Source organism: Acomys minous (genome assembly GCF_964271855.1).
Source record: "Acomys minous genome assembly, chromosome: 10".
Lineage (NCBI taxonomy): Eukaryota > Metazoa > Chordata > Mammalia > Rodentia > Muridae > Acomys > Acomys minous.
The window spans coordinates 118,684,897-118,705,170 of NC_140491.1; the positions used below are offsets into that span (position 1 = coordinate 118,684,897).

The 20,274-nt window shown below is 50.7% G+C and overlaps 1 protein-coding gene across 4 annotated transcripts in view; it reads left to right on the forward strand.

Moving 5' to 3' along the window:
- Positions 1–672: 672 nt before the first annotated feature.
- Positions 673–20,274, forward strand: part of SLC43A1 (solute carrier family 43 member 1) — a 28,949-nt gene continuing 9,347 nt past the window's right edge. The window contains exons 1-9 of one of the 4 annotated variants that reach the window (XM_084799678.1): positions 673–1,775; positions 2,934–3,100; positions 12,528–12,705; positions 12,804–12,859; positions 12,978–13,054; positions 16,024–16,116; positions 17,958–18,091; positions 18,991–19,169; positions 20,105–20,251. In XM_084799678.1, coding sequence (XP_084655804.1) covers positions 1,660–1,775; positions 2,934–3,100; positions 12,528–12,705; positions 12,804–12,859; positions 12,978–13,054; positions 16,024–16,116; positions 17,958–18,091; positions 18,991–19,169; positions 20,105–20,251 — 1,147 coding nt within the window. In that variant the 5' untranslated portion in view covers positions 673–1,659. Of the gene's footprint in view, positions 1,776–2,211; positions 2,588–2,933; positions 3,101–12,527; positions 12,706–12,803; positions 12,860–12,977; positions 13,055–16,023; positions 16,117–17,957; positions 18,092–18,990; positions 19,170–20,104; positions 20,252–20,274 lie in introns of those variants that run through there. The other 3 variants (XM_084799677.1, XM_084799679.1, XM_084799680.1) reach the window with 3 other exon arrangements.

Here is a 20,274-nt window from a genome sequence, read left to right on the forward strand (position 1 = left end):
TTGTGAGGCTTGAAGCACACTGTGATGGGCCGCACATTTAATAACTTCTGTCTTGGAAAGTGTCCATCCTACCGCAGTCACTCGGCAGTGTTTGCGTCTTTCTTGGTGTGGCGCCTGCTCTGGCGTTCAGGGGTTCCTCGCTGGCTCTCTATCTCTGTGGAACTTCGCAGCTCTGTGAACACCACCCTGCTGCACTCCTCACTTGCTCTTGTTTTGAGACACGGATTCGTGTAGCTCGGGTTGGCCTCTAACTTTGAAGACAACCTTGAACTTCTAATCCCTTTGCCTCGAGCTCTCCTGTACCAGGATTAGAGACCTGCACCACCAACCCTTCTTTGTGCTGTGCTCCAGATGGATCCTCAAGCAAGCACTAGACCAGCCCCACTCTTACACACACACACACACACACACACACACACACACACACACACACCTTTCTTTCTTTGTTTTCATCTTTTTTTTTTCAAGACAAGGTTTCTCTGTGTAGCCTTGGCTGTCCTGTACTAACTTTGTAGATCAGGCTGGCCTCGAATTCACAGCAATCCACCTGCCTCTGCCTCCTGAGTGCTGGGATTACAGGTGTGAGCCCCTTTGTTTTCCAGACAGGGTTTCTTTTTGTAACAGCCCTGGATGTCCTGAAACTGTAGACCAGGCTAGCCTTAAAGTCACAGAGCTCTGCCTGCCTCTGCCCCCGGGGTGCCAGGATTAAAGGTGTGCACCAGCACCACTCTTTCTTCTCTCTTAATGCACTCCATCAACCCACATCCGTATTTTCCTTCAGCATGATTATTTCCTTAATCTCCACCATTGTCCAAAAAAGTACTGAATACCTTGCCGGTTTTACAGAGGAGGAAACTGAAGGCAGGTGGTCTGAATGACTTCTCGAAAGACCACTTAGCGGCCAGAAGCACCTGATCACTGAGTCTCTCGAAATAATGACGGCAGCCCCAACGAATGAACATTATGCTCACTATGCCAAGTGTACCATCAGTTCAACTGAATCCTAATTCAACTCTTCGACAGGCCGGCAGATTCTACTGCTATCCACATTTATACAGAAGGAAACTTAAGCCCTGAGAGGCTAAGTTTCCCAAGGCAACTCGGGCTAGTCAGTTTTCAAAATGCAGACTCCTAACTGGAGCGTATAAATAAACTCCCAAAGAGTTCTGACTCTCAGAAAATACTCCTTTTTGACTTCACAGTTTAAAACCCCACCCAAGCCTTTTCAGCATCCAATCTAACTCCAGCCAAGTCCTTGGTTGTTTTGAACAAAGATGCAGGGAATGCTGTCAAACGTTAGTTCAGGAGGTCAATAGAGAAGGTGGGGTCAAGAGTGGAAATGTAGGCTCCCGGGGTGTACTGGGTAAGAGAGTATCTGGGGGGACCAACAGGCGAATCACGTGCGCATGAAACTCGACCTAAGGGGTGGGGAAGGGACGGGAACCCCCGCCCCCACCTTGGGGCGCTGCTCTCAACGCCTGTAAATACAACTATCAACTCGGCAGATCGCGTAGTCTAAGCCCTGGCTTCACTGCTTCACTAATCTGTGGCGCCCGGACGCTTCTTGGGAGGGCGCAGACGAGGTGAGACCGACGAGCTGTGCAGCTGACACTCCAAGGCCCGCTGTGTCGGGCACGCAGCAAAGACCCCCCGGCGTGGATGCGATTTGGGATTGTGATCCTGGGTCTCCGGAGGTCCGGAGTGTGGAACCACCACAAAGGCTCTGTGTTACCCCGGGTGTCAAGAGCTGCGGGAGGCAAGTTTGCCGGGGACAGGTGAGCAGCTAGGACCGCTCAAAGTCACCTAGCCACACTTGCAGGTCCTCAAGAAGCGTCCGTTACCTGAGTCTTTGGGCACATTAGCCCCTCTGTCCTACCCGTCCGTTCTTCTTGTTCCACTCTTTTTAGAGCCACTTGTCACTGTGGGAAGGGATCTCGGGGATCCCTGAATCGAAAGCCCCATTTCACAGATGAGGGGCTGGGCAACCCTGAGAGAAGGGGCGAGTGTCTCCTTCCCCTCCGTCTTTCTTGCTTGCTCTTCTCTGTTCCTTCTCTGCTTGCTCGGGTCTTGCTCCGGGTCCCCGCGTCAGATCGTCTCCCTGGTTGGCGGTGGCTACCGCGGCGCTGGCGAGCTCGGGTTTCTTCATTCCCTCTGGTAAACACACCCGCCCGCCGGTCACCCCCATCCACTGCCTTATAAAGTCAGTCCTTATAAAGTCTGCAGGCAAAGGACTTCCTGCCAGAGCCCGAGCCCCCTCCCGGGGACTGAGTGTCTGGCGCATTCCCAGGCGCGCTGCAGAGTGAGGGGCGCGCGGGGGCGCCACGAGGCCCGCCCAGGGTCTCCCTCCACGTGGCAGTTAAGGGATTGGTCCGGAAGACCGGAGGGACACTAGCGCCGCCGGCTGTGGCGGGCGGGAGGAGTTTTTCTATCCGAGCGCTGAAGAGGGGGAGTAGAATGAAAGGCGTAACAAGAACGGAGGGTCTCCGGCTAGCCGCAGACTTCCCTTTCCGCCTCCTGCCGGCTTCTCAGAGTCCGATCTGGCGCAAGAGGCTGGCTAGCTGTGGGCCAGCGGTGGCTACAGAGCACGGTCCGCCCTTGGTGACTTTGAGAGACTTTGGGAACTTGGGGTTTGCCTCCAAGAGCGGGCTCTGTGCGCCCTTGCCTGGGAAGGCAAGCGCGGCAGCGCGCCAAGTGGTGGCTTCGCTCAGACCAGACTTTTCTAGTTCCTGATAGTGCCCTGCGGGCTGTGGCGCGTTCGCCCCTGGCGCTGCCAGAGCGCGCGAAGCCGGCTCCGCAGCACCAGGCTCTATGGGGCCTCCATGAAGGCTCCATCTCGGCTTGGCTCCAGGGGTCTCAGGAGCCACCGTGATGGAGTACCCTTCTCAAGGGCCGCTGGGAAGCCCTTCTTCTCTCAGCGCCCTGTTTCTCTGCAGAGTCTCGGCCACCATGGCCCCCACGCTGAAGCAGGCGTACGGAAGGCGCTGGTGGATGGCTTGCACTGCTGTGCTGGAGAACCTCTTCTTCTCCGCGGTGCTCCTCGGTTGGGCCTCCCTGTTGATCATGCTTAAGAAGGAAGGCTTCTACTCCAGCCTGTGCCCAGGTATATCCGAGAAGGGTTTGGGGTGGGAGGTGAGGACCGCTAGGGACGGTAGAAGGAAGAGGTAAGAAGTTGGAAAATGAGGACAGGTGGCCAGGCGGAGACAAAGCAGGGCTGCCAAAGACTGGAACGTTGGGCAGGCTCACTTGGTGATCTATTCAAACTTTATGTGGCCACTCTCTTAGGATTCTTTGATTCAGTGGTCGCCGAATTCCCATGTTCTACTAGGCAACTCTATCCTGAGACCGATTTGCCTGGGACAACCTTAAGTCTGCACCTACCCAGAGTAAGGAATTGTCAGAGTTAAACACAGGGCTCTTTGGCGTGCTAGCAAACATCACTAACACACAAGGGAGTTCTTCAAGAGATCAAGCCGCCACACAAACCGGAGTGTGAATGTGAGGGACCAGCACCCGTGGGGTCCCCAGTTCTACAAATCACCCATTTGTATAAAGTTAACATCATTATTTCCTCTAGAATGGATATTTACTTGTGGAGGGTTTGTTTCTGTTTTCCACATCAGTCACCTTGGTGTTGTGTAAATGGACCCGAACCTGGCGTGGGAATCCTGAACTCTTTGAGAACTTAACAGCAGCCAAAGGCTGCCTGTCTGCATCTGTCCAGGGGGAGGGAGTTCCTCTCTTGGTGGGTGGCATTTGGTGGATATTTTTCTTTTCTGAAAGGAGAGTGCTGAGCTCAGTGAAGGAGCTGTGTGATGTGCAGTTTCGTGTCTCTCATTCCTGTCCTCTGTCCCCAAGTCCCATAGGATGGCGATGACTCAACACTTAACAGATGCAAATGTCCTCCTGGCTTCTGGCTCAGGAACTCAATCCCTTGCCTCATAGCTTATACTGTGAGTGTGGAAGGATGGAGAACTACGTTCTTTTCTTTTCTTTCTTTCTTTCTTTCTTTTTTTTTTAAGATTTATTTATTTATTATTTATACAGTATTCTGCCCATAGACCAGAAGAGGCCACCAGATCTCATTATAGATGGTTGTGAGCCACCATGTGGTTGCTGGGAATTGAACTCAGGACCTTTGGAAGAACAGACAGTGCTCTTAACCTCTGAGCCTTCTCTCCAGCCCCTGAAAACCACTTTCTTGAGGGTGGAGATGAGGCTGTCTTGATATCTGTTCTTACTTGCAGCACCTGCTATACTGTGGGGCCACCCCACCCCTCCTACGGTTATCTCTGAGGAAGCAGTGGGTTGCACCCATGCGCCTGGCCCCAGTTTCAGAGGGCTGGGACCGGAGATGATGGAGTTAGCGTGAGGCCTAGGAAGGCAAGGTGGGTCCCTTGAGGAAGAAGTCTGAGATGGAATGATAGGCGTTCCAGGGTAGTTGAGAAGACCAACCTTAGGGCTGCCCACCCACCTGAGGCTCAGATCCTCTGAGCTTTCCTTGGAGTCTAAAGAGGACCTTCCCTTTGCTGCCCAGCGGCCTTGGTGCTTGTTACAGCCCGGCCAGTGGCTTCTTCCTGCCTTCTGCACCCGGAGGTAGTAGGGCTTCACTAAGAATTCTTTTTTTTTTTTTTTTATTTATTATTATGTACACAGTGCTCTGCCTGCATGTACACCTGCAGGCCAGAAGAGGGCATCAGATCTCATTATAGATGGTTGTGAGCCACCATGTGGTTGCTGGGAATTGAACTCAGGACCTTTGGAAGAGCAGCCAGTGCTCTTAACCTCTGAGCCATCTCTCCAGCCCCTACTAAGAATTCTTTCTGTCTTTCTTTTTTTCTTCCCCAGGACATAGTTTCTCTGTGTATGTAGCCTTGGTTGTCCTGGACTCGCTTTGTAGACCAGGCTGGCCTTGAGGTTAAATTGATCCACCTGCCTCTGCCTCCCGAGTGCTGGGATCAAAGGTGTGCGCCACCACCGCCTGGCACATAATGTTTTCTTGTTCATCCTTGTTCCTTATTATTATCTTTTTTTAATAGCAGAGTGACTCTCCATCATATGGACTGACTATATTTTCTTCACCAGTTATTAAGGATAATCCTCTTGTGTTTGCTCTATAACTTCTCCTCCTCTCTCTATTTTTCTGTCTCTCTCTTGGGGTACCCCTCTTTCCCCCTTTCCTTCTCTCCCCATGCTCATTTAATAAACCTCTGTATAATACCTATTGCTGGGCATCTTTTATTTTTTAATTATTAGACATAAAATAAAGGTTAAATTTTTTTAAAGGAATAAAAAAATACTCTCATGTTTATGTATTTATTTTGGAGTAGACTTGCTGGGTCATGAAGGAAACTTTAATGTTTCCCAAAATGACCACTGCATTTTAAATTCTCGCCAGCAGTGTATGAGGGGCTCTGGTTTTTCCATATCCTCAGCATTGGCTGTTGATTGTCTTTTTAATTTGTGTTTCCCTGATGGCTACTGAGGTTGGATGCTTTTATTGGCATTTTCTCTGGAATAACATCTAGTCAGCTACTTCTTCCACTTTTAGGTTATATTATTTGCTTGTTTATTTATTTGGAGATTGGTCCCAGGGCCTTATACTGCTAAGCATATATACAGTATAGCACTGTCTTTTTACCACTGAAGTATAAGAATTCTTTATACACCAGATCTAAGTCATTTATATAGTTTTCTTTTTTTTTCTGGTGTGTATTTTTGTTGTTGTTTTGTTTTTTGAGACAAGGTTTCTCTTTGTAGCCTTGGCTGTCCTGGACTCACTTTGTAGACCAAGCTGGTCTCGAACTCACAGCTATCTGCCTGCCTCTGCCTCACAAATGCTGGGATTAAAGGCGTGCGCGCCACCACTGCCCAGTTGTATCTTTTTTTTTCTTTTTTTAAATGTTGATAAAAATCCTATTTGCCTATTTTTTATTCCACTACTCCGTCATGTTTAAGAAACTGTTGGCTAAATTTAAGGTCACACAAATTTGTGCCTGTGTTTCTTTTCTCTTCACACTTTGTGTGTGTGTGTGTGTGTGTGTGTGTGTGTTTGAGACAGGGTCCCTTTGTGTAGCCCTGGCTGTCTTGGAACTTACTCTATAGACCAGGCTGGCTTTGAACTTAGAGACCAGTTTGCCACTGCCTCCAGAGTGCTGGCACTAACGGCATGCAACACCACCACTAGGCTATAGACAGAGTGCACCTGTGATTTCTTAGGTTTGTGGCTTGGGCTCCTAATATTTGGATCCTTGATCTTATGAGGTACAGCCCTGATGTTTTGAGTGACTTGAAAGTGGGTGTGGGGTTGAGTCTGGCTGTCATCACTAACTGGTAAAATAAGTGAACTCTTGTCCTTTTCCCCAGAACATATTTGTGCACTTTTGGAAAGCAGTGCACAGCATCTCTCCCCGCCTCTGTCTAAGGGGCCCTGCGGGCTGATGGATGGGGTGGTGTTTCTTTCCTGTTCTGTCTTGTCTGTGCTGTCTGATCACAAACAGCCCTTTTGCTTCCTGGTGCCTCATTCACTGTGAGTCTCTGCTGACGTCCTAGGAGGCGCAGTCTCACAGCAACGTCTTCTCCTTCTGGCTCTTCTGCCCCCTCTTCCATTGTGATTCCTGAGCTCTAGGTGCAGGAGTTGTGAGGTAGATGTGTCACCTGGGGCCATAGCACTACACGGTCGGTCACTTGTTCTCTGCCTTCTGGTGGGTTGTGGTTTTCTGTATCGGGTTGCCATCTGGATACTTGTTATTTTCCTGTCACGGAGCAATGTGAAGTCTCAAATGATGTTGTTTAACAGACAGTTGAAGGACTCAGCACATGTGAAGACCAGAAGCGAGGTTGACATTAGTATAGGCTTTGGGGTTCCTTGGTCATATTGTCTGTTTTCGGGTTCTCGCACCCCCATGGGGTGGGAGCTAGTGGGAACTATTACTTAAAAGTTAGTCAAGGCCATCTCAGTTGATGACACAGTAACAGAATAACAGAACAATGCCAACAGTCGTTATTTACTATTTGTTAGGTCTTTAGAACTCATTGTAAATCAGTGACAGCAGCATTACTATAAGTCCACTTTGGGGGAGAGAAACCTACAAGTAAGAGATGCTAAGCAGTGTGCCTAAGGTCACTCATCTGGTAAGGGGAGGGCTAGGACTGCTCCTGAGACTCACAGGGTTTCCCTGAGAAGTGAGAAGCTGTGGTCTCCATCCCCAACACCTGGAGGTGAGTGAGGAGCACACAGAGTGAGGACTTACTTCAGTTCTGACCGTAGAACCTTGTTGCTAAGCCTCATGGGAAAAGCCGGGTGCCCCAACCACTAGTGGCTGAGGGTTGCTCTGGAGCATTCCAGCGTGTTTTAGATACTGTTCGTGTTGTGGAGGGATGCCATAACCAAGGCAACTTATAAAAGGAAGCATTTAATCAGGTACCTTGCTTATAGTTTAAGAGGATGAATCCATGAGCGTTACGGCAGGGAACATGGCGGCAGGCAGGCAGGTAACCGAGAGCTTACATCTGACCTGCTAACGGGAGGCAGAGAAAGATAGACTGAGTCTGGCATGGGCTTTTGACACCTCCAAGCCGGCCTCCTAGTGACCCACTCTGAATCCTTCCTAACCAACCACTCAAATACCGTTCACTCCATTCCCTGGACCCCATCAGCCTCGGGCCACATCATAATACAAAATGCATTTAGTCCAACTTCAAAAGTTCCCATAGTCAATAACACTATCAACACTTTTAAAAAAAAAAGGTCTCTTTTGAGGCATTCTCTTAACTGTACTCCCCTCCCCCCGAAAATCAAAAGGCAAGTTACATACGTCAACATACAATGGCACAAAATATACGTTACCATCCCAAAACCGGAGGAAAGGGGCAAAGTGAGGAAATACTGGGCCAAAGCAAGACTGAAACTGAGCAGAGAGAACTCCAAGTCCTGTTGCTTCATGTCAGTTATCAAAGGGTTCCTCAGATCTCCCACTCCTTCCAACTTTGTTGACTGCCGCACACTTCTCTCCCTTGGGCTGGTTCCACGCCCTGTTCGCAGCTCTTCTCCTTGGCGGACATCCCGTGGCTCTGGCATCGCCAACATCTTGAGGTCTCTGGTGCAAACTAGCTTCACTTTCACAGCTGCGTGAAAGGGTTTCTTGGGGCCTCCACGGAGGGACTCTTGCTGAAGTAGCCTGCTCTCGGCGGCTTTCCTCGACTGAGGAGGAAGATTCCACAGCCCCTTTACAGTTGCCCCTCAACCACGAGGCGGAAGTTGCCATGCTGTCCGTGTGCTGGGGCTGGAAACCAGCCCCCTCATGAAATAATACTTACATGAACGTTGACTCTTCCATGCTGCTTTTTAGGCATCAAATCCCTCAGGCCTTTTCCTCTCAGCGGCTGCAGGATTAGCTGGGCGTGGTCTCACTCTGAGGGGACCGCTCCTTCTATTCCACTCAGCACCCTGCCTTTCTTTAGACTTTTCTCTGAGCACAGGCCTCGAGCCCCATCAGTACACTCCCTTGCGCCATAGGCAAGACTTTTCCGTCTGGAACTTAGTCCTGAGGTGTTTTGGTGGTTTGACCATGCCACCAGCTGGAAAGTGTCATGGGGAAGCAAACACGGATTAGGAGATAAAGAATTCTTCATGTAGGGGACTCAGGTTCATCCTCAGACCCAGGTATTTCAGGTCACTGTCCCCATTTCGAAGGTGGGAAAAGGCCTCAGAGAATTTCAGCAGCATAGCTGTAGTGCAGGCTTAACCACAATCTCATTCCCCAGGGTTCCCCAGACAGGATCATCTACAAGCTACCTTGGGAATTTTTATCATTTCTGTGTGCCATAGTTACTGTTATTTAAAGTGTGATGCAGCCTTGGGTTTGACGTTGTATATACACATGTACATATTTATATATATCCCTAAGAAATACATATATTCACGTGGTTTCCTTTTTGTTGTTGTTGGTTTTGTTGTTGTTTTTAAGACAGGGTTTCTCTGTGTAGCCTTAGCTGTCCTGGACTTGCTTTGTAGACCAGGCTGGCCTCGAACTCACATCCATCCGCCTGCCTCTGCCTCCCCAGTGCTGGGATTAAAGGGGTGTACCACCATGCCCGGCCTCACACATGTTTCTAATGCACAAATAACTAATAATTGAAATCTCAGAAGTCATTCCATATACTTACTACCTAGCCCTACTTTGATGCCCATGTAGTGTGTGTGGTCATGTAGTGTGTGTGGTCATGTAGCGTGTATGAGCGCCTAAAAAAGGAGGCAAACAAGGCCTGGGGCCCAGTGGTGGTCACCTGCTTTCCCTTGATGCTCAGCACAGCTGCCTCACTCACTTACTGAGTGCATTCTCTTTTCCCCTTCCCGTATCTCGTTTGTCTGTGAACGTGGGGCAGATGGATGCCAGAGACTTACTCTGCGGTAGCTGTCATGGATGCAGGTCCTTTAACCAGCCTTTCGGAGTGATCGGGCTTTAGGAGCTAGCTCAGACTGAACCCACAAGAAGTGGATTGAGGGGGCTGGAGGCATGGCTCAGTGGTAGGGAGCACTGACTGTTCTTCAGGGGGACCCGGGTTCAATTCCCAGCACCTGCATGGCAGCTCACAACGGTCTGTAACTCCAAAACCTGACACCCACAGACATACAACGCACATAAAATAATAAAAATAAAAACAAAAACAAGTGGATTGATTAAACCAGAAGAGCTTCTGTGTTCGTGGACCTTGGGTGGCCATTGGCAGTTCACTGGGCTCGACTCTGTACCAGAGTACACACATTCACTGGCATTAGAATATACGTGGGAAAGTTTTCATGTCTGCCTGTGGGACAGCCAGGATGGGTGCTGAATCTGTGCTGGCTCTGGAGACTCTGCTGTAGCCTGCTGGGTGGCTTTTGGGAGTGAGACTATCGCGTTAACTCTTTAGGGTTGTTGTTAAGATTAAGTGAGATTTTGCTTGGAACAGCCTGGCACAAAGTAGATGTTTGCTACAAGCTAGTGACATTATTTGGGAGGGAACTTGTCATTTGATTATGAAAGACTTAAGGGCAGGGACAGTGTCTAACGCAGGGGCCACAAATTCAAATGCCATCTGAGGGCAGGCACGTGATAATAAATGAAACAAGAAGGGCAGGGCTACGAGAGCCAGCATCTGGGAGCTGTGAGATAGACACACACCCATTCTAGAAGGACAGCCCTGGCAAAAGAGGGGGCAGCACCAGCTGGGTCTTCCTGACTTGCCCTCCCCCCCTCCCTCCCGCCCTCCCTCCCTCCCCCCCTCCGTCTCTCTTTCTCCCTCTATTTTTGCTATATTGCTCAGGTTCTCCCAGAACTCCTGCACCCAAGGGCTCTTACCTCAACCTCCTGAGTAGCTGCGAGTGTGGTTGCACACCACCATGCCCCAGCTGAGAACCTAGATTTTTTTAAAAACACATTGTTTTTAAAGACTTATTTATTTATTATTATATATACAGAGCTCTGCCTGCATGTATACCTGCATACCAGAAGAGGGCATCAGATCACATCATAGATGGTTGTGAGCCACCATGTGGTTGCTAGGAATTGAACTCAGAACCTTTGGGAGAGCAGTCAGTGCTCTTAACCGCTGAGCCATCTCTCCAGCCCCAGAGAACCTAGATTTTCAATGAACTAAAAATCTGGATGTTTATTTAAAGTGACTGCTGGTCCAGCAGAACATGGACGGGGAGAGAGTCAGTGGGGGTCACCTGATCGCGGCCTTTCGCCCGGCTTCTCTTCTGTCTCTTCTCCCCTGACTCACTGCCCCAACACAATGGAGGCATACAGCAAATGCCCAGCAATCAGCTGTAGAATAAACCCAGTGGGCGTGGATCATAAAGATAGTTAAGGAAGGTTAAGTAGTCAGGGTTAGCATGGCCCTCAAGGGCTGGATGCTCTAACCCCTGCTGACTTCCTCCAGGCCCCTTTAGCCCTTTCCCTAGCCTCCCAGGGAGTTGGTACTGCCCAAGGCACTTCCTTTCCTGCCTGCCTGCTCTTATGATCTGACTGATCTTTATGTTCCTTTTTTTAAATATTAACACACAGATCTCATTACTTTCTGCTGCCTGTAAGTCCTTTGGCAGTTTGAGGTTACTTGAAGTCAGCGGTGGACAACCACCCTCTTTCCCAGCACCCGGACAGTCATATCCCTCCCTCCGTTGTCTTTACAGAACTCACTGTTTTTCTATTTTCAGTTAATGACACCCCCCACCCCACCCCCACCCTGGTGCCCAAGGCAGAGTCTCACACACAACCCAGGCTGACCTCGAGGGCATCCTCCCGAGGGCTGGCATTACATCCATGAGTCACTAAAAACAACACACCTCCCCCTTTTTGATACTGTGTCTCTTTTTATTTATTTATTTATTTATTTATTTATTTATTATTTTTAAATTTTATGTGCATTTCTGTTTTGCTTGACCACCTGTGTGAGGGCATTGGATCCCCTGGAACTGGAGTTGCAGACAGGTGTGAGCTGCCGTGTGGGTGCTGGGAATGTAACCAGAGTCCTCTGGAGGAGGCACCACTGCTCTTAGCCAAGGAGCCATCTCTCCAGCCCCACACCTCCCTCGTTAAATCAGCATCCACAGTTCCCAGTCGTGAGCACAGCTTCCAGTCTTAGGGCATGATCCTGTGGGTCTGTGCTCAACCCCACTATCAGCTGTGTCAAGAGCTCTGGAATGTTCCCCAGCCCTTTCCCCTGGGCCAGAACCGTGCAGAACTCTCTCTCCATCATCTGCAGCTGAGGCTGTCCATCCTCTGTCCCTGTTAACAGACAAGGGGCCTGAGGCAAAGACTGAGGGAGTTTCCCTGGCCTAAAGACTTCATAGCTAGTGCAGTGGGAATGGAGACCCTGTTTAGCCTGTTTCCCCGGTAATGCCCTGTTTTCTCTTGGTAGCTCTAGCCAGAAACAATTTGGAGACAGCCACCTTATGGCTCAGTGCACAGACTTAAGTCACCCTCTGTCCCCTTTCCTTTACCTTGTCACAACTCCTGAGTTCACAGCTGAAGGGCCTTGGGAGGCAGCACACTTGTGATTTTATGTGGTGGATGGGTTGTTTTACCAAAGGACTCTTGGGGCCTTGTTGTGACTTACAGGGTCTGTGCAGAGCCGTGACTGGAACATAGTTAAATGCTAAACAGTACTAGCTGTTATTATCAGAATGCCCTTTACTGAGAAGGCGTCCTCTCCTTTTTTTTTTTTTTCTTCCCCATTCTTGTTGCCTTAAAGAGCCAGTCACCGATTCTACCTCTTGATTTGGGGTGTAATACCACGCTATGATGTCCACTTTTCTCAACTGAGCTAGCTGAGGCCTCAGATTGAGACTGCAGGTGGTGATCCTTTCAAGGCCAGATGCTAATTGCTGTCACCCAGGAGCTCTTTTACCCCCTCAGACAGAGCATATACAGGACTCCTCATTATTACCTCTAGGGACACCATGTTGGTTCCTCTAGGGACCTGGATTAGAAGGCAGGACCCCAGGGTCGGGTTGCGTGTGCTGAGCCCTCTCTTCCCCTCCTCAGCTGACAACAAGACCAACACCAGCCAAGATGAACAGCACCAGTGGCCAAGCTGCGACGAGCAGGACAAGATGCTCAACCTGGGTTTCACCATTGGCTCTTTCCTTCTGAGCGCTACCACGCTGCCTCTGGGGATCCTCATGGACCGCTTTGGGCCCAGGCCCCTGCGTCTGGTGGGCAGGTGAGGTGGCTGGGTGCTGGGGAGAGATGCAGGGCCAGGAAGATGCTGCAGAGGAGGGAGGCTAACAAACCATGCCCCGCTCCTCTGTGTCCTTACAGTGCCTGCTTTGCTGCCTCCTGCACTCTCATGGCCTTGGCCTCCCGGGACACTGAAGGTGAGCCATGTGCTTTCCTCTAGAATGGGTGGTGGACATCCTTTGACCCCTCAGCTCCTGCCTGTGTGCTCCCACGGCTCCACAAGTGCCTCTTATCTGCCCTTCTTTCTTTTCCCAGTTCTGTCTCCGCTGATCTTCCTGGCACTGTCCTTGAATGGGTTTGCTGGCATCTGCCTAACGTTCACCTCACTTACTGTGAGTACGGTGGATTTGCCCTGGCAGCCATCCAGACACGTGGGAGTGGGTGGGGTCAGAAATGAGTGAGAGGGGGCTAAAGAGACGGCTCCACAGTTAAGAACATTTGCTGTTCTTCCAGAGGACCAGAGTTGGGTTGCGGGGGTCGGGGGTGGGGTGGGGGAGTCCTACAGCTTGAGCACGAGATAATCTAGCACCCTCTTCTGGCCTCCGAGGAGACAGCACACATGACTGGCACACACACACACACACACACACACACACACACACACACACACACAGATATACATAAATAGAAATAACTTTAGAATCAAGTGGAGGGGTGATGGGCGGCTCTGATCAAATGCCTGTGTGTGATAGTCTATGGAGCTGTGCGTGGGTGAGACTCTGTGTGTGTGTGTGTGTGTGTGTGTGTGTGTGTGTGTGTGTGTGTGTGTGCTGAGCCTGTGAGTGTCAGTTGAGCTGTGTTCCTGCACTGAGCCTACAGAACAAACAGGACTATGTCCTCACCTTCCAGAAGCTTTCATATGGGGACTAGGGAGGGGCAGGACAGAAAGCCCAAAAACCGAGAAAACTAATAAATCATGTAATAAATCATGTCTGCAGTCATAAATACTGGGAAGAAAACTCAACTGGGTAATGTGGCCCTAAGGGCAACGGAGCAGCTTAGCCTTGGGGACCTTTGTCACGCTGTAGGGGAGTGTGTGTGAAAGGGCTTGAGTGGAAAATGCCTCTGTGAGGTTGTGCCCGCGTCAATTTGCCAATAGCGGACATTTCTGACCTACAGAACGAACTTTTCGTGTGGCTCAACCGATTGCGTTTTTGTGTGGGTCTGCTTTACTGTATATGTCTATGCATACCTGTGGGTATAAAGGTTAAAAGTTTCGCAGGGGTTGGGGGGGGGGAGGGTGAGGAAATGTCCTGTTGGGCCTCTTTGGGTTGTTTATTTCTGATGCGGACAAACTGGGTGTTTTGGCCGAATTTCTCATCCCAGCAAGCTGCCTTTAACTGCAGCTAGGGACATTTCACAACTTTTAAGGAAGCTGATCCCTTCCGATCCACCCCTCTGTGCGGCAATCCCGTTCCCGCTGTGCAAATTGGCTCAGGTCTCTTAATCTCTTCTGGGGCTGGAGCAGTAGGCTTGACCTGGACCCTGCCCTCAGTACTAGAGGGGATCGGAGGGCCAGCCAGTCTGTGCTTCCCACAAGTCATCACCCCTGTAATCTCCAGCCAATGGAAGGGCCTGGCGCCTGCCCCGCCCCGCCCCACCACTTGTTGGCCCTCCCCTGATGACAAGCCTAACCAGGATCTTTTTGCTGTTGCAGACCGCCCCTGGGCGATAACTACTGCCAATATGCTTCCTCCCGGGTCACCCTGTGGTTAGCTCCGGCAGTGCTAGGCTGAGACAGAGCCTTTCCGACCCTTGAGGTACAGGGATCCTTCCTGATGTCCTTGACAGTGTGCATGGCCGATAGATGGCGCTAGTGAGATCTCTGTTCTAATGGGAGCCTACTTGGTCTCCCAGTCTATTTCCTGGGGTCTTTTGAGGCCCCCTGGGCTGAGCCTCTGTTCTGGTGGAGAGGTTTTATTTAGTATCTGCGTGACATCTATGGTCCTACCCACTTATGGCTTCTCCTAACCCTGGAAGTCAGTGGGATTAAGGGAGAAGGTAAGCAAAGGATCAGGAGGACCCTTCCCCTGAGGGCGTGGCTCACCGTTAGCGAGCCCAACATGACCATCCATTAATTCATTACTTGGCACTGTGGGTCTGTTTTGCACACCAGAGCCCCCTCAGCTCCATTCTTACTTCCCTGGTCTTTCCCATGATTTATCCTCGTTCAGAAGAACCCGTGGGCTGTGGTATTTGGGCCACATGGAGGATTAAAAGTCACCTTCGTGTTAGAGCATCATCCACAGACAAAGCCTTGACGGGCCAGGACAGGGAGGAAGTCTTTAAGCCTGTGAACTTGAGCGTTCTTCCCCTCCCTCCCCCACCCCCCAGCCCCCCAACCTCCACCCGCAGCTTCAGTTTTCTCATTTTGGAAATGAGTTGGATGACGTCAGTGTTTTTGTTTGTTTGTTTGTTTGTTTCTTCATTTTTTTTTTTTTGGTTTTTCCAGACAGGGTTTCTCTTGTAGTCCTGGCTGCCCTGGACTGGCTTTGTAGACTAGTCTGGCCTGGAACTCACAGAGATCCACCTGCCTCTTCCTCCTGAGTGCTGGGATTAAAAGGCGTGGGACATCAGTGTTTATTTGTGTTCCATGTGTGTGTGTGTGTTTTGTCTGCACGTGTGTCAGCCTATCTTGTGCATGCCCGGTGCCCTGCAGAGGCCAGAAGAGGCTGTCAGATCCCCTGGAAATAGAGTTACAACAGTTGTGAGCAACTGTACGGGTGCTGGGCGTTGAGCCTCTAACTAACTCCCCTGCTCCTAGCTCGGGGTTTCCTACTATCTGTTCCAGGGGCTTATCCAGGGTGTCAATGAATAAGGTGGCTTCATGAGTGCAAGAGCAAAATAAACAAAACAACACCCTGGTCAATCCTGGGATAAGACAAAGTTAAAGTTTCTCCCTAAGGGTACTTCTGGAACGCTTTTAGGTGCCCACGTGCACTGACAGTGTGCTAGGGGCCAGCGTGGGAACGGGGCTGCCATTCCTGCAAGCTCACTTTGAGAAATGCCTCCAAGTTCTTATTCATTGTTTGTTTGCTCATTTTGTTTTTGGTTTTTGTTTTGTTTTGTTTGCAAGACAGGGTTTCTATGTGTAGCCTCGGCTGTCCTGGAACTTGCTCTGTAGACCAGGCTGTCCTAGAACTCGTAGAGATGCCCCTGCCTCTCCCTCCCAAGTGCTGGGATTAAAGGTGTGCGCCACCACCGCCCAGCAGCCTCCAAGCTTTCGTATGGAGTGCTAAGACAGGGCAGCCGGGGTTTTACCAGGGCATCGCCAGCTCACGGGAGTCACCCCTCTCTTCAGCTGCCCAACATGTTTGGGAACTTGCGCTCCACTTTCATGGCCCTCATGATCGGCTCCTACGCATCTTCTGCCATCACGTTCCCTGGAGTCAAGGTATGGAATTTGTGGGAGAGCTGGGAGGGCTGGGTCATCCCCACCCCCACCCCTACCCCCGGCACATTGTGTGTGTGTGTGTGTGTGTGTGTGTGTGTGTGTGTGTGTGTGTGTGTTACAGTTGGGCTTATCCATGCTCTTTCTTTTTCTTTTTTTGAGACAGGATAGTTTTCTGCTTGGCCCTGGCTGGCCTCAAACTCACAGAGATCCACCTGCCTCTGCCTCCTCCCAAGTCCTGGGATTAAAGGCGTGTGTCACCACCACCTGGCTCCACCTTATATTCTTTCTTTTTTCTTTTTCTTTCTTTCTTTCTTTTTTTCTTTTTGGTTTTTTGAGACAGAGTTTCTCTGTGTAGCCTTGGCTGTCCTGGACTCACTTTGTAGACCAGGCTGGCCTCGAACTCACAGTGATCTGCCTGCCTCTGCCTCCCCAAGTGCTGGGATTAAAGGCGTGCGCCAACCACGCCTGGCCACCTTATTTGCTAAGACAGAATTTCTCACTGAACAAGAGGCTTGCAGTTTTGTCTATCATAGCAGGCCGGTGAGCCCACTGGGTTGTTTCTGTACCACAGCCCTCACCGGGTGGCAGACGCATGCTGCCACCTTCTGCCTTTAAACAAGTGGCGGAGATCCAAACTACCACACTGAAGCACTTTCCTGGTCTTCTCCATTGTCTGTTCACCATAACCCAGGAATTGGATGGGGCAGGGTGAACGGTGAGGGGGGTGGGTGGGCTGAGGAACTTGGTCTGAGCGTCACAAAGCAAGTCGGTGCCAGAGTAGATTGTGGTCAGGCCGGCCTGGGGGACCTGGCAGAGGGAGGACTGAGCTCTCAGTTTGGGGTGGGCTGGAGGACTCTGCTTCATCCCCCATCAGGTGGTCCCGGTACTCTTTCCGCTGGATCATGACACCAGTCTTCAGAGTTGGCTGTGGGCAGTTAGTTACTTTTATGGGCATTTTTGCTTACCTTCTCTAAAGGGGTTTGGAGTGGGTGAGCTTGAGAAGTCCTGTGTTCCCCCCTCCGTGCTGCCTATAGAAGGAAGCTCCGTCTTGCCTCCACAAGGAACGAGGCTAAGTCCCCCAGGTTCCTGCAAGAGGTTTCCCACACACAGTACGACCAGAGCTGTCAGCTGGAGGCTGTCGGGGAAGACAATTGGAGGCAAATCTCTTATCAAAGGGGCTGTCACATTTGCACAAGATCCCAGGCAATTCTATTTGTTCTGGGGTTAGAAACTTGCCCGATTACTCCACACACCTGTGCCCTCCCTCCCCCACCGCCCACCCCCTCATGGGTGCACCTGTGTGCACTTGGGAGCGCTCTGAGATAAGGCGTCTCAGGTTGGGTTTGCCTCGCCATGAGGAAGTGTGTTAGCAAGGGGAAGGCTAAACACACAGCATTGATTTTCCTTGTTCATGTGACAGGAAGTAATATGTTTATGTGTGAAAATAATAATTTTTTACAGAGTCATGGGCAAAAAGAAAACCCAACCCCCCCAAAAAAAAACCCCAAAAAACAAAAACACAACCCAAAAAAAAAACGCTGGCATTCCTTTCCGGGGTAGGATAGGAGCTGAGAGTCTCTGGGCTTGGCTGAGTGAGTGGGGGGCACCTTGAGCACTCTGTAAGAATGGCTCCACACTCCTTTCGTGGGGCCCGGGTGAAGGATGACGCGGCAGGCAGTCTGGGGTCTGACGTTTTAGTTTCTGGCTTTGGTGTCACCACCTGCAAATTGGTTTTAAGGAGTGGGATGCAAGAGACCTTGGAGACTCCGGTCCTCCACGGGTTCTGCCTTCGTGGGCCCCGGGCAAGCTGGCTTCCTCCATGGCCTGTCCTTCCCCTACAGCTGATCTACGATGCTGGAGTGTCCTTCACGGTCATCATGTTCACGTGGTCTGGCCTGGCCTGTCTTATCTTTCTGAACTGTGCTCTCAACTGGCCTGCAGAAGCCTTTCCTGCCCCTGAGGAAGTTGATTACACGTGAGAGGCTGGGAGAGGAGGTTGGAGTGTGAAGCCGACCCCTGACCCCTGACCCCTGACCCCTGACCCCCGACCCCTGCAGTAGAGCATTGAGGCCAGGGCTATGATGATGTGAGCCACAGAATCAGCTTTGGCCTTAGGGCTGGATTTGGAATTCAGCTTCGCAGATGGCCACACATTTCCCAGCTCTGCTCTTGCACCCTGAGTCACCTGCTCACAGGTGTTTTTTAAATGGTAAAGCCGGCACATAGTAGGTGGGCAACAATGTGCTTTTGAATTATTTGTGGTAATATTCTCTCCCAGCTTTGAAGGAAGAGAAGGTCAGAGTAGGAGACCCCGCCACTACCCCTGAAATAGTGTTAAACAGCACATGGACCCAAAGGAGAGGCTGCCCCAAAATTTAGCATACTGCTTTTTGGGGGGTTGGGGAGGGGAAGAACACGATTGCCAGCTTTTCCCACCCCTTGTCAGTTCAGCAGCAGCAGGAGATGGTACTGCACAACCTAGCAATAGGGCAATAGTCAAATACCTGACATCTGTTGAGTGCCTACTGTATGCCATACACCGTACTTACTCTCAAATAGCTGTATGATATAGATTATTATTAACTCCATTTATGACAGTGACTTGATAAAGGTCGTAGCATTGAAAAGAGGTGAGTTGACGTTTTGATGGGGCCAGGCTGAGCCTCCGTCTGAAGTTGTTGTGCCACCTTCCATGAAAACAGACCGAGAGAGGAACACTCATCTGGCCCTCATTCAGAGTATCCGTATAAGCAGCTGCCTAAGCCAAGCTCTGAGCAAGAGAGATGAGGGGGCAGCAGGCTGCGGTGATACCTAGAGCTTGTAGTTAGGCTCTGCACAGCTAGTTCTCACAGGCTCTGTTCTGACTGTTGGCAGGAAGAAGATCAAACTCATTGGGTTAGCCTTGGACCACAAGGTCACAGGCGACCGCTTCTACACTCACGTGACTATCGTGGGTCAGCGGCTGAGTCAGAAGGCTCCCAGCCTGGAGGAGGGGGCTGACACCTTTATTTCATCCCCGGACATCCCTGGTACCTCAGAAAAGCATCAAGAGAGTGAGTGCTGTGGTTTTCAGCCCTGGTGGGCAGGGAGAGTACGGTCTCATCCATCCCGGCTTCTCACACCTGTAGATCTTGTGGATGGGGAAATCAAAGCTGAATGAGATCTGGGGAGTTCAGATGCAGGGGTACCCTGCTGGATCTTCTGGGTGACGGTAGGAGATGCTTCCAGCGTAGGACATAGGTTCTTTGACCCTCATCCACCCATCGTCAATCTCCTTGCCTATAGCATCAAGGCACAGGCCAAATCAGGGATCTTGCAGGCAGGGCCTCCAGTGTCTGACATACTCACACCCCCTGCTGGCCATAGGAGGAGATGCACCAGCCTGAGAGGTCCCTTAGCTTTCTGCGCCTCTGGGACTTGTGGAGGAAGGGTTCTGGAGTGAGAAGTTGAGAGTTTGAGTCTTGCTTTCTATTGCATGATGTTGCCATTGGGTCTCTGTCACCTTTGCCTTCCTTGTTTCTTAAATCATCATCCGACAGTTATGAGGACCAGATGACTGACTCGGTGGGCAGGAAATGGGTCCGGCCACAATAGTAACTATTCCCACTGCCCATCCTTATAGGAGGATGGTTAAGAGTAAGGGACCTGAGTCAGATGCCTCTGCCATTTCAGCCAGGTGAGCTCAGGCAAATCATTTGTTTGCCTAAGCAGTAGGTTCCTCACCATTTGGTAAAAATAAAGTATGTTGAGTATGTGGCTCAGAGCAACTGCCTCAAAGATGTTGCTAACAGATGAACACAGGAGGCACTCAGGGTTCACCTGAAAGTGCGCTGTGGAGCTTGTTCTAGAGCTTGGCTGGAGCTCTTGGTCTCTGAGGAGACCTGATCCTCCCCAGAGCCACACAGTTAGCATGTTAGTTCCACTAGACTTGTGTACGCTGGGAAATGGAAGGCCTGGGGGCTTGACCTCCTACCTGCTGTCTCCCCAGAGTCTGTCCCTTTTCGCAAGAGCCTCTGCTCCCCCATTTTCCTGTGGAGCCTCGTCACCATGGGCATGACCCAACTGCGAGTCATCTTCTACATGGCTGCCATGAACAAGATACTGGAGTTCCTTGTAACTGGTGGCCAGGAATGTGGTGAGGCTCTGTGGAAACCTTGT